Here is a 13,202-nt window from a genome sequence, read left to right on the forward strand (position 1 = left end):
CCACTCCATAAATCCATTATCTACCTAACAAAAGGTTATAATTTGCTTTCGCTGGTATTACCATGAACATGGTAGGTCTAGTTACTGAACCCACAATAAGGTTCACCTGGATAACTCCTAAAGTGTGCCTCACTTTCCCTTCATAGTTGGATAGGACCATGTTATCGGGTTTTATATCTGTGTCGAACATCCCAATCCGCTTCAACACATATTGGGGCATTAAATTCACCGCTGCTCCACCATCAACGAGGACCTTATTGATACCCACACTTTCGATCTTGGCTCTTATATAGAGAGGCTTCAAATGATTCCTAATTCCTTGATCATACCTTTCGAAGAAAGCATTTTGTTCTTCGACTGCACGGTTGTTCAACACATAGTAACATATTGGCTTATGTTTCGCCATTTTATCCTCTCCTGCCTCTTCACAGTCTTCGACCTCCGCCTCCTGATAATACTCATGAGGAAGGACCAACACTACGTTGCAGTTCGGGTTTACAGACGATACCCCATCATAGTCGAAGTCATCTGTCATCATGTCTTCTTCCTTCGCTGGGTTAGATTGCACCTTTTCATCAATTTTTTCCTTTTCTGAAATGAACAACTTACGCCCAACAGGAGGGTTGTTTACTCCTACTGCCTGCAGTGGAACTTTGCTGCTGCTGGACTCTCCGACTTCCTTCGACCTCGACTCTTTTTCAGCTTTCTTCATCCTATGATGTCTCCTCCATTGAGACCTAGACATTGGATTCTTTCCCTTATAGTTTTCGAGCCTATACATCTCTCGATTGGAAGTTTGATATTTCCTCCTGTATGCCATGTGTAACTCGGTGAACTGACTTTTAGAGAAAATATGCGGATAGCAAGAGTCGCTACCGACTTTTATTTTATCCAATTTATAGAAAGGCTAAGAGAACAGAAAAAGACCTTTTAAAAATTTTGAGTTCGGGGGGTAAGTTATACAAAGGGAAGGTGTAAGGCACCCTTTGCATCCATGGTTTTCCATGGGCTCTTAATTGCTTAGCTCACTTTGTTTGTTTGAATTGTTTGAAAAGTCGTGTGTGAATAATAAAAAGATTTCGTTAAGGACTTTAGCTTGTAAATAAGCGTAGCCTTTTTTTTGAAAGTATTTGAAGGGAGGTGTGCAAAGTATTTCGAAAGTTTGATTTCAATATGAGCAAGCAATTAAGAACTATCTACCCTAAGATTGTCTTTCTTGTTCTTTAAGTCTTTCGTTTGAAAGGATCTATCCATACCATGAGGGGCAGGAAGTCTTTCAATTGGATGTGAAGGGTCATCGAGATATCGTTCGCCATAAGACTGTCCCATGCCATAAAGAGGGCAGGTAGTCTAAGGGAAGGATATAATAGTCATTTAAGGCATCATGCGAGGATACCTTAGCAATAGGACAAATCATCATTTACCGAGGCAACATCGAGGGACAAAAATTAATGATGAATGAACTGAGGGCAACATTTGCTTTAGGTATCATCGGAATCGAGGGACTTGACTATTTAGTACAATTTAGAGGCAACATGCAACAGTGAATAAGGCAACAATAAGGCAACAAGAGGGATCACCCTAAAGGTGTGTGTGTGCAACAATCACGTGGTTCAGTTCGAATATTTAATCTTGCAATTAGGTGATTCTAGATTCGATTCATGGTTTTCACTCCCTAGGATTACTAACCACGCAGTTTAAAATGAGCAGAAGTTAAAGGCGGAAAGATAAATGTCCTACGCTATTACAATAAACACCTGCGGGGATGGGGGAAATTAAAAGACAGAAAGAATAAGGAATAAGAGGGATGAATAATTATGTTGAGCCTTGATCTTCTCGAACCCATGACCAACTCTACAAATTAAAAGGAAAATAAATAAGGGTTAGTGTAAGAGTAACTCATGGACTATGGACGGTAACCCTAATTTTTATAAGGCAAAATAAAAATAAAAATGTTATTAAACAAGATATTAGAAAAACTTAGCTTTTTGGTCGGGTGAGGCGCGTGGCAGAAGGATTTTGATTAACCTTGAAAATTTGACATGAAGAAGAATAACTTTTAGTGTATGAATGATCTACAAACCCTAAAAAGAAAACTTATTGTGACCTAAAAAGGTTTATAAGGCTAAAAATGTGTAAGTGGATAACACCTACCTGAAGATTCTAAGGTTTATAAATAAATCGAGGTTAACAAAAAAAAATTTTAATTGATTAAAAACACATGCAAAAATAATAATTTTTATGGTTTATAAACAATTATTAATAAAATTATGGAAAAATTGAGTTTTCGATTAAAATAAATAATTATAAAAATAACATTATAAGAAAATAATTTTAGTAAATGCTAAGAAGTTTAGAAAAATATTTAAATAAAAAGAGAAAAAGAAAATAAATAAAAGAAGAATTAATAAAACAAGTAAATAATAAAAAAAAAACTAGGAAACTTAGCTGGGCATGGGATTTTGTGTGGTCCCTTTAATGAGGGTGTATGATGGTCCTGCAGATCCTGGTGCTTGGATCTGATTTTGTGATGATCGGATGGTGGAGATGCCAAGGGCGTACCATAAGCGTGAGCACTAGATCTGAGAATGTCTACAAATAAATAAGCGTAAAAATAAGTTTGTAGGACTCTGGGAGTTGAACCCAGGTCACTTGGATTGGAAACCTTCCGCCTTTGCCACTAGACCTGTAATCGTTTACTGATAGTAGATTCAAACAAATTATTTAAATATTAAAATATGTTATACAATTGAAATTCAAACACCAAGTCAAACGTGGGGTCCAGCTATTCATGCGTCAGCCAATGCACAGAAGAGAGAGAGCCTATCGTATTTGACTGGCCAATGGGTGTTTTTGAAGGTGCCACGCACGCAGTCGCTTCTGAACGGCCTGGAAAGTTGGAACCACCACCTATGGCGCAGCGACCTTCTTCTCCGACGAGGGAGATTTCCAAAACCTGCAAAATCGATCAAAAAAGAAAAAGGAACCACCCAGATTCACTAATACAAGGGCTGCGAGTCTCGTGGAAGCATCTGTTTGTTCTGAAACCGCATGGATGGTGATATCTGAAGCTTGGCCGGACCTGTGCCCTAACAATGGCACATGTCCATATCTGCAACAAAGCTCAAGAACGAACGTTCTAAACAAGTCTAAACATCAACCTGAACATGAACAAACGTATCAAATCCATTTAAATGGCCTGGATAAAAGATTCGAATTTAAAGAAGATAACATAACTAGTGTAATCGAGAGGGAACAGTCTAGCACGTTTGCAATCCTCAAAAACGACCCTGAATCGCTCCTGGAATTTTCAGTAAGGGAATGGGATGACTAGAAGGGCTGAACATGGCAGTGGAAGGAGTTTCTTCATGCCATATGTTTTTGAAACTTTGTTCTTGAAAACCCTAGTCTTTTGGCAGCCTTTTTCGTTCTCCCCTCTTGCAGCATGTTGTGTGTATTTATATGAGTGCACTAGGGTTTACAAACTTGTATCAAATCTCCCATATTTTTAGATTGAAATTTGATTTTCAAATGATATGGAAACCTTCTTTTTTTGGCCAATCATACCTCAATCATGAATCCAATAATATATAAAGTGATCTTTTATTGATATTGATTAAAAAATCAAATCCATGCATTGCCTATACCTTAATTGATATTTTATTTCATTTATCTTGATTTATTTTGATTAAAAAAGAATAAAAATCAAGATAAAAGCCAATAAAAATCATGCCACTATTTTAATGGGCTTTAGAGGTCGTGGTTTATGTTAAGGACAAGTTTGGATCAAGCAAACATAAGCCCATTTGGAAAATTTTCAAGATTGATCAATATTTTCTTCATGTACCCTTTGAAATTTAGTCAACTTGTACACCTCACATCTCCTTCAATTTTTATTGTATGGAAGCGTTCTTGAGTTTTTAGAAAGCTTAGAGTGTCCTCTAAATGATGTTTTTGGTTTCATCTCAATTAAATATTCCATGCTCAAGTTATGAGCTTTGACCCAAAAGGTGTTTTTGTTGACTTTTTGGAGGACCTGTAATGTTTTGGCTCATATCTCTCAATTGAAGTATTTTTAGACTTGGCTTGTGAGAGACAAAGTTGTAGAGAATTAAATTTCCTTCAAAATGAGCTTTGGATGTGAAATTTCTGATGTTCCATGTGAAAGTTATGGCTGGTCAAAGTTGGGTTGACTTTCTCCTAAAAACCTAATTTAGAAACCTTTGAATGTGTTAATTTCTGATCTTTTCTTGATGAATCATGATCAATCCTTGATCAAATGATGAATGATACTTCATAATGAGGATGTTGACTAAAAATTAGAAGTTTTGCCTGTGGTTTGACCATAGTTTGACTTTTAGGTTAACTAGTCGATTATTGATCGTTTGAGCAGTTGACTGAACAATCCTATGAACTGGAGCTTGCATATTGGCATGAGGGTAATTTGAATCATATGAGAGATCATCAAATCCACTTGAGGTATCAGAAGTTCAAATTCCTTGATTAAATCAGAAACCCTAATTTAGAGGCTGTCGTTTAGGAGAGAGACTGCATGCTTCTTTCTTGTGTATCTCTGAGTATTTGAAAGTCAGATATGAATAAATATGTTGGGCAAATTTTGGGGTATGACACCATGGCTGTTCTTCTGCCCTGATCAAAGTTTTGCCACTTATTATTCCCTGTGCCAGCCTGAATCCATCTGTCGACTGGAACTTCTTTCGAGAGCTTAAATGTGACCCTTCGGACTATTGGGTGAGGGCTGTCAAGTCTTTTCGATACTCCTCGCTTATAGAAAACACACATACTGGGATTGGTTCCTTGCATGTCCCAACCAGTGGAGAATGACACTCTTTCAAACATTTTTGCCACTTGGCTATCATAAACATCCCCACACCTGGGACACATGATAATTTCAGATTCCTCCTTGAGACAACGAACTAGAAAACTTAAGAGACTTTCGCCATGCCTTGGGTAAACCTTCAACAACTCGTTCCCCTGCCTCCAATGTCCTTGTGTCCTGATTCGCTGGGCCTTTTCGTAGTTATCTTGATCCCTCCGACTCAGCATGATTGAGCATCTTGGACACATCATCATTCGTCCAACATTCTTCTCATGGAATCTCCAGAGATAATCCTTCAGACTCTCATTCGCCTTTTGATATCCATGGTTCACTTTTTCCTTCTCCCTTATCAGACATCTTTCCATTTCTTCGATATCAGACATGGGTCGTCCAACATTCACCATGTTAACTCCTGCTGGAGAAGTTTCCGAAATCCTTATTTTCTGAAGCTTCGCCCTACGGTCCTCAGTAGCCTCACTTGTTTTCTTCTAAAGACCTTCAGTAGTCTTTGATTCGAACGAACCTCCAACTTCAGTATTGAAGATCACCCTGGTACTTAGGCTCTCAGTAGCCTGCTTTCCTGTTGAAACCTTTCCCACTCCTTGGATTCATCCTCAGTCACGTCTACCATGTTGGTAGTTCTGTTTGCAGGATAAAGTCTACCACAGGGGAGGTATAATTAGGGCGTCGAAGTCCTGTGTTAAGGCCATTATTGGCCATGATCCTTTCGATCAGGGTTGTTAAGTTATTTTCCTCCGCCATGTTATCTTGCCTAACCCTATTAATAACTTTGTCTGCATTTTGCTCCGTATTAACCACGACTACCCTAGGCTGTTCTTCAGGGACTTGCTGTCGAATTCTTTGTTGTTCTAACCCTGCCCCCATGTCTCTTTCGATAATATTTTGTCGGGGCGGATGTATTTGGTTAATAGTCGGTTCCTTCAGGGTTTCGACACAGTTTTGCCTATGTTGGCCTGTTGACTGAGGGGCCCCGAAGAGATCCGCTATTCGCGCCATTTGCGCTGACAATTGTTCGTAAGACTCAGTATTGTCCTGGTTAGTCCTACTAGTATTTTGGATCAAGAGAGAAAAAATTGTGTTAATTTCTTGAGCAAGTACCCCAACCATATCATGGTTGCTTGCTCCATTTGTTGCATAAATGTTGCTTGATTGTTGGTAGTCAGTGTAGGCATTTGGTTGGACGCACCCTGATTTTGTGCACTTCGACCAATCGAGCCTGGATTTGGCGAAAAGGTCGCCATAGCGGGTTGTGTGTACGTAGGTGCGCCACTCTGTAAACCTGCCATATAAGATGATGGCATTCCATAAGGTTGTTCCCTCCAAGGTCTAAAACTTTCAAATCATGTTGGTCTAGGGGTGAATGGTTGCACCTGACTTGTAAAATTCGTCGAAAAAGGGGCGGCCTGTGTGTTTTACGGGATTTCTGTTGTACTCACAAAGGGAGGCGCCATGGTCAAACTAATTGTAGGTATTGTCCCTGTGGACATTGGTATCGACGTAGATACGGGTATGGCCTGAGAACTATTTACGACCGTAGATCCTGTCGATGTAGGTATAGCCTGTGATTTTGGCACAAAAGTCAAGACATTCATTGTATTTACAGCAACTGTGCCTGACCCTTATAGGGGGGTCTTCCCCTCCACGCTCGCTGGTCGAATTAACCATTTTTTAATTGTATTTTCGTTTAGGAATTGGTTGTGAATTATTCGTAGATTAACCACTCCTAAGGTTCATACAAGGTTTTAATGTACTCTAAACCCATGAGACAAACTAAAAACACTTAATGACAACTTTTGACACTGTCCCACTGGGTATGCCAATTTGTTTACGGTGATTTCCGGTAAACAACCGCTAGTCCTCCAAATTATGATTATACTTTGGTTACTCGCAGGATCGACTAGATTGATCCTAGGACATGTGTCGAAAAGTTATCTTTTATGATGATTGAATTCATATTTTCTGAATTTTGGCTTTTAAAGAAATGATCCTAATCTATGACTGGTTGTAAAGTAATGTTAAATACAATGCAATGAAAGAAATTGCAAAGAGTAGATTGAAATGATTAAACTGTAAACATAAATGGCTCGACAAAAAATATAAAGGAATTTAAAAGACTTTGTTCTTATAAAAAGAAAGACAAATACTGAAAAGATAATGGTGTTACACGTACATTTCTCAGCGAAAACTCTTTCTCTTACACTTGATACTTGAGTGATTTGTACAAAATAAACACCTCCGGATCCTACCACTAAGACCCTTATTTATACTAATTTGACCCTAATGGAACACTTTGCATGTGCTTTGAATTCCTGGGGTTCCACATGTCCTTGTTTCAAACGGAACACTTTGAAATTCAAATCTTCCCGCTCGAAACTCTTCGACGCGAAGCAACGTGTCTTTACGAAAATATATCAGAAAATAATCCTGATATATCATAATCTTTGAAAATAGCCATTCGAAAGCCATTCTTTCCTCGAAACATATATCTTCGAAGAACATAATCATTAGTCAAAATCTCCAGCTAACAATTATCGCCATCACTAGTGGCGCGTCGTGCACAAATACCCCTTTTAAAGGAACGAACGAGAGGAAGATCGTCGAGATGATGGCCATTTATCAAGGCGAAGGCAACTCATTGTAGAATACCCTTAATCGACCATTACTAGGGTTCAGAGTCTCTTAAAAAGTAGGAGAGATACCCAATGAGCTCATGTGACATCCTCTACTAATCGTTATTTGAGAAAATGGGCCAATACTAGGAAATCTTGGTATCAAATGATGGTTTTGATTTGCAGGCATTTAGCAAGATGACTACTCATCCCTGGAGCTATATAGAGCTAATGGTATCCGTGGGAGAGGGCAGAGACATTCGGTCCATCAATACCCAATTCCTAGCTATCCCATGTGGAAGCCTTTTACAATTGAATCTTGTGTAGGCCTTTCATTTTCACATTAGACATCATTACCTTGACCGTGCACCTCAAACTCAAGTACCATAACCTCCACGACAAACCAGCAGTTTACTCACCTACCTCCAAGCACCCAAAAAGATACACTACACTCCGGTAGGATCAAGGATGAAATTCCACCATGGAGATTAAAGTGACTTCTATTATGGAGAAACTTCAAAATTTGAACGTCCAAACTCCAAAGCTTGGCAAAGAAGAGGAACGCCCACTACAAGAAATAAGTAGAGGAATACCCGCTTGGTTATGTTTCATTTTGTTCCTTTATCATACTCATATATAAAATTTCGCATGTATAAACTTAGATTTATCCCAAGCATATGATTTCCCAAGAGTGCTATCAAAAACATTTTGCACATATGAATAATACATTCAAATACCCCATATCAATGAAATACACGCTTTCATGCGTAGCTAACGCACCCCTTATGGATCTAGCCAATCCAAGGGCGAGCGTGGTGAAGCCTAGAGCATTGTGAAGTGCAAAACTGGGAATGAAGTATATGTCAGACGAAGTAGGAGTGAACTACTTACACTATGTCTCTATGCGGATGACTTGTTGGTAATAGGTACCTGCAAGAAAGAGATCAGAGACATCAAAGGCGATCTTGTCAAGAAGTTAGAAATGTCTGATTGGGAAACATTACATTATTCCTTGGTATAGAATTCTACAAGAGTAGAAGAGGCTTGATGATGCATCAAAGAAGATATGCAAGTAAAATACTCAAAAGATTTAAGATGGAAGACTGCAATGAGACTTTGACACATGTTAAACGAAGATTGCAACTATCGAAAGATTATGATGAAGATGGTGTCGATCCAACTCAATATAGAAGACTTATTGGATCATTAAAATACATTTGTCACACAAGGCCTGATATAACATATAGTATCAATATGGTGAGTAGATTCATGCAGAAGCCAAAGATATCACACCTCGCAGCCTCGAAGATGATACTAAGTATCTCAAAGGAACTCTCGACTATGACATTTATTTTCATGTAGCAGATGAAGGAAAAAGAATGAAAATTAGTGGGTTACACTGGCTTGAGTTGGTGTAGTGATGCTGAAGATAGAAAATCCACATCTGGTTATCTGTTTATGTTAGGTGGTGCACTAGTTGTTTTGAACTCAAGAAAAGAACCAGTAGTAGCACCGTCGTCGTGTGAAGCAGAGTACATATTTGCTTCTCTCTATGCATGTCAAGAAACATGGATGGTGAATTTGGTTGAAAAATTTACAAGAAGGAATCATGGAGAAATGACCATGAAGACCAACATGTATGCTATCAATCTAGCGAAAATCTGATAGCATATGGAATAAGCAAACACATCGAAACGAGATTCTGTTATCTTTGAGAGCAAGTAGCAAATGAGAATGTGAACCCATAACACTGCAGAACAGAGAATAAGATTGCAGACATCATGACAAAGGTTGTGCAAGTCGAATTGTTCTAAAGAATGAGAGTTATGATGAATGTAGATAACTTAAACACAATGAATTAGGTGGTGTGTTGAGTATGTAATTATTTGTGTCAAACCAGTTTTCGATAGGGACTATATTTACTATATTCAATATAGAGTCAAATATAGCAAGTTATTGTCGAAATATGTTGTTGTTGAAGAAATGCATTTCGACAGAGTTAGACTTTGAAGTTATTTTGCTTTGTGTATTTTTTGAGTTGGCTAGTTATGAGTTTGCTTGGTGAACAAGCGGTCTCAGCTTTAATTAAGGAGATACTCTATTATTATAAACATAACGAGAAATTGAGAAATAGAACGCAAAAGTGTTACTCTAAAGAATTAACATTTTTTCTTCCTTTCCCCCTCTCTGAAACCCTAATTTTCTCGTTTTTTCTTTTCTTCTCTCTAGTGAAGAGTGAAGAACAAGAGGCATAATCAATCAAAAACATCAATTCTTATTCTTCAATGATTGATGTTGATTATCTCTAAAAAAATGAGGTTAATTTCAACATAATTAACCTCTTAGATTTGTACCGTGCATTATAATTTATAAATATGCTTGATAATATTTATATCGTGAAAGTTATTTTTAAGTCATCAAAATTTAAAAGTGAGTTCCTATTTACCCACATCAAAAAGTTGGGTAAGGTTACCCTTAGTGTAAAAAGCCTCGAAAACAACAAACAATTGTACTATTTAATAAATGATTAAATATGGACAAATTAAATAGTGTCATTTGATTAGTTGAAGGTACACTATCCATTTTTTTGTGATGGGTAGAGAAGTTGTCCCCAAATTTAAATATTTTAGTAGGGAAGATATAATTCATCATCTAATGAAAAAGTTTCACCTCTTCATGATACCGCTCATAAGGTATATTATACTATGCTTTGATGCGTCGGAATGGTGGTGGTTTCTACATATTTATGGTTCTGTGTCAAAAACACCATCCTAAGATGAACGAAAAATAAAACCATCGACATCAACAACTCAGATTAAAAGAAAAGCCTTGAATCATATTCAAAATTTAAAACATACATTCAGAAACATAAACTTGAAATAAACTCGTGGTAAACGAACATTATTAAAAACTTTCAGAAGCATCAAATAAAAAGTTACTAGTCAATCTTGAGGACAGGTCCTACAATGCGCTCTAACTCCTTCAAATAATCCTCAAACGATTCTGCCTCATTCTGCTGGCTATTATCAAGTAAGTTTCTTGCATCTCTAATTGCCAAATCGATCTCCTTTCTATCTAACAGACAAAGATTGTCACTTGTATCACTATCTTCTAAAGCATCCGTTATCTCATCAACGTAATCTTCCAAAGCATTCATTGCATTAACTTTCTTCTGGTACTTCTTATCTTCAGCCTTGTAATTCTCAGCTGCTTGAATCATTTCCATAATTTGTTCAGTTGATAGCCTTCCTTTGTCATTGGATATGGTAATCTCATTCTTATTTCCAGAAGTTTCTTCCTCCGCACATACAGTTAAGATTCCATCATCATCAACTTCGAAATATACGTTAAAAGGAATACTTCGACCATCACCAGGGAGGCCGCGAATTGTAAACAAGCCCAATAAATTGTTATCACTTGCTCTTGTCCTCTCACCCTCATAAATTTTGATCAAAGCAGAAGGTTTTCCATGTTTCCTAGTGAAGTATACTTTTTTCTTTCTCGTCGGAATGGTGGTATTCCTAGGAATAACGACACTCATGGTATCTTCATTTGTCAATATACCTAGAGACAGCGGAGTAACTTCACGCAGCACAAAATTTTGAATATTATTGTTAAAGCCTTCGCTATATGAAGCAGCCAAAGCAGCTGCACCGTATGCGACAGCTTCATCAGGGTTAATGCTCATACACAAATCAATTCCATTGAAAAAGTCTTGTAGTAGTTCCTGAACTTTTGGAATCCTAGAAGAGCCACCAACAAGTACAACATCATGAACACTATTCTTTTCCATCATAGCGTCAGCGAGACAACTCTCAACTGTCTTGATACAATTTGCAAAGAGGTCCATGTTGAGCTGCTCAAACTTTGCTCGACTAAGGGATGAACTGAAGTCAATACCTTGAGTTATGGCATCTATCTCGATACTGGCAACAGTATCGAATGAAAGTGTTCTTTTGGCCTTTTCACAAGCTGTTCTCATCCTCCTCAAGGCTTTTGGATTCTCACTAATGTCAATTTTGTTCTTCCTCTTGAACTCCTTCACAAAGTGGTTCACCATTCGGTTATCAAAATCCTCTCCTCCAAGGTGAGTATCTCCAGCAGTTGCCTTGACATCAAAAGCATTGTTTTTATTTGTGAGAAGAGACACATCAAAAGTTCCGCCACCAAGATCAAAGACTAAAATATTTCTCTCTTCAACACAATTGGCTCTCTTCTGAAAGCCATAAGCAAGAGCAGCCGCGGTTGGTTCATTGATTATCCGCATTACGTTGAGTCCAGCTATAACACCAGCATCTTTGGTGGCTTTTCGCTGAGAATCATTGAAATAAGCTGGCACAGTAATCACTGCATTTGTAACCGATGACTCCAAAAATTTCTCAGCAATCTCTCGCATCTTCATGAGGATCATCGATGAAATTTCCTCAGCAACAAAGCACTTTTCTTCATTCTTGAAATTAACAACAACCACAGGGTTGTCATCATTTCCAGCCACAACCTTAAATGGCCACATTTGCATGTCATTCTGAATAACAGAATCGCTATATTTCCTTCCGATCAACCTCTTTGCATCTGCAAAGATTAAAAAACTAGTGTTGTATAATCTTATTCTTTAGTAGTGTAAGCATAGAATATTTATAACAATAACTGATTTAATTACCAAAGATAGTGTTGGCAGGGTTTGAAGCAGCTTGATTATGGGCAGCATCGCCAACCAACCTTTGGGAGTCAGTGAATGCAACAAAAGAAGGAGTGGTGTTGTTGCCTTGATCATTGTGTATGATCTCAGCTCTATTGTTTTGATCATTCCATACAGCAACACAAGAATATGTTGTACCAAGGTCAATTCCGATAGCAGGTCCCTCATATTTTTTTGCCATTTTATTTCCAGTGGATGAATACAATGTTAAAGATCCATAAAAATAGTTATATTCCTATCAGAAGCCATGACTGTTATTGTTAGAATAAATGGTTTGCATTAATGCTTCTTATGGAAAATTGAAGAGGAATAGAAAATAAAAAGGGTACATTAATGATTCGTATGGAAAATTGAAAAAGCAGAGAAACAGAAAGCTTAAACTGTTCAACTTCCAATATTAGTGTCTTTTAAATTTGCTTCAATACATTAATTCATACAGCTTTTTTTTGTAACTGATTTATATAGCTAACTCATTGGAGTGAAAATATTATTATTATTTATTATTACTTTTATTATTATTATTATTATTATTATTATTATTATTATTATTATTATTATTATTATTATTATTATTAGGGTTAAATGCAATTCACCCCCCTGCCATTAGGGCGAGATTCGGTTTTGCCCCCCTGAAGTTTTTTTTTTGCAATCCGCCCCTTATAAAACAAAGATTATGTTTTCTGCGCCCCCTGTTCCTTGTTTGGGTGACTGGACTTTAGGAATCTTCCAATGTGGCATCAGGAATTTGCTGACATGGCATTTTATTATTGACATGTCAATATTCTTTGAAATTCTTATGAAAAAATTCTTATGAAAAAATTTCAGAAAAATGTCTCTCCATGGAATCGAACCCATGTCCCACACCTCATATGCCAAATATCAATCCACTGCGCCATCAATTTATGTGTTGCAAATAATTATCTGAAAATCAATTAATACTAAAATTATCCAATCTTCTTCTTCAAGTGTCTAGCACCTGGTATTTCATGGTATTGAATCCATGGAAGCTGCTGCAACACCTGGTATTTCATGG

At 37.4% G+C, this 13,202-nt stretch overlaps 1 protein-coding gene across 1 annotated transcript; it reads right to left on the minus strand.

Annotated features, from left to right (window-relative positions):
- Positions 1-10,408: 10,408 nt before the first annotated feature.
- Positions 10,409-12,350, minus strand: LOC131613421 (heat shock 70 kDa protein 4-like). Its single transcript, XM_058885092.1, has 2 exons — positions 12,131-12,350; positions 10,409-12,042 (listed from the first exon to the last, which is right to left on the minus strand). The coding sequence occupies exons 1-2, from the start codon at positions 12,348-12,350 to the stop codon at positions 10,409-10,411; spliced, it is 1,854 nt and encodes a 617-aa protein (XP_058741075.1).
- Positions 12,351-13,202: the final 852 nt, after the last annotated feature.

Source organism: Vicia villosa, linkage group LG6 (assembly GCF_029867415.1).
Source record: "Vicia villosa cultivar HV-30 ecotype Madison, WI linkage group LG6, Vvil1.0, whole genome shotgun sequence".
Lineage (NCBI taxonomy): Eukaryota > Viridiplantae > Streptophyta > Magnoliopsida > Fabales > Fabaceae > Vicia > Vicia villosa.

Coding starts and splice junctions, on each gene's coding strand:
- LOC131613421 (XM_058885092.1), bottom strand. CDS start 12,350: ATGGCAAAAAAATATGAGGGACCTGCTATCGGAATTGACCTTGGTACA. Junction 12,043..12,130: donor CCCTGCCAACACTATCTTTG/GTAATTAAATCA, acceptor TAATCTTTGCAG/ATGCAAAGAGGTTGATCGGA.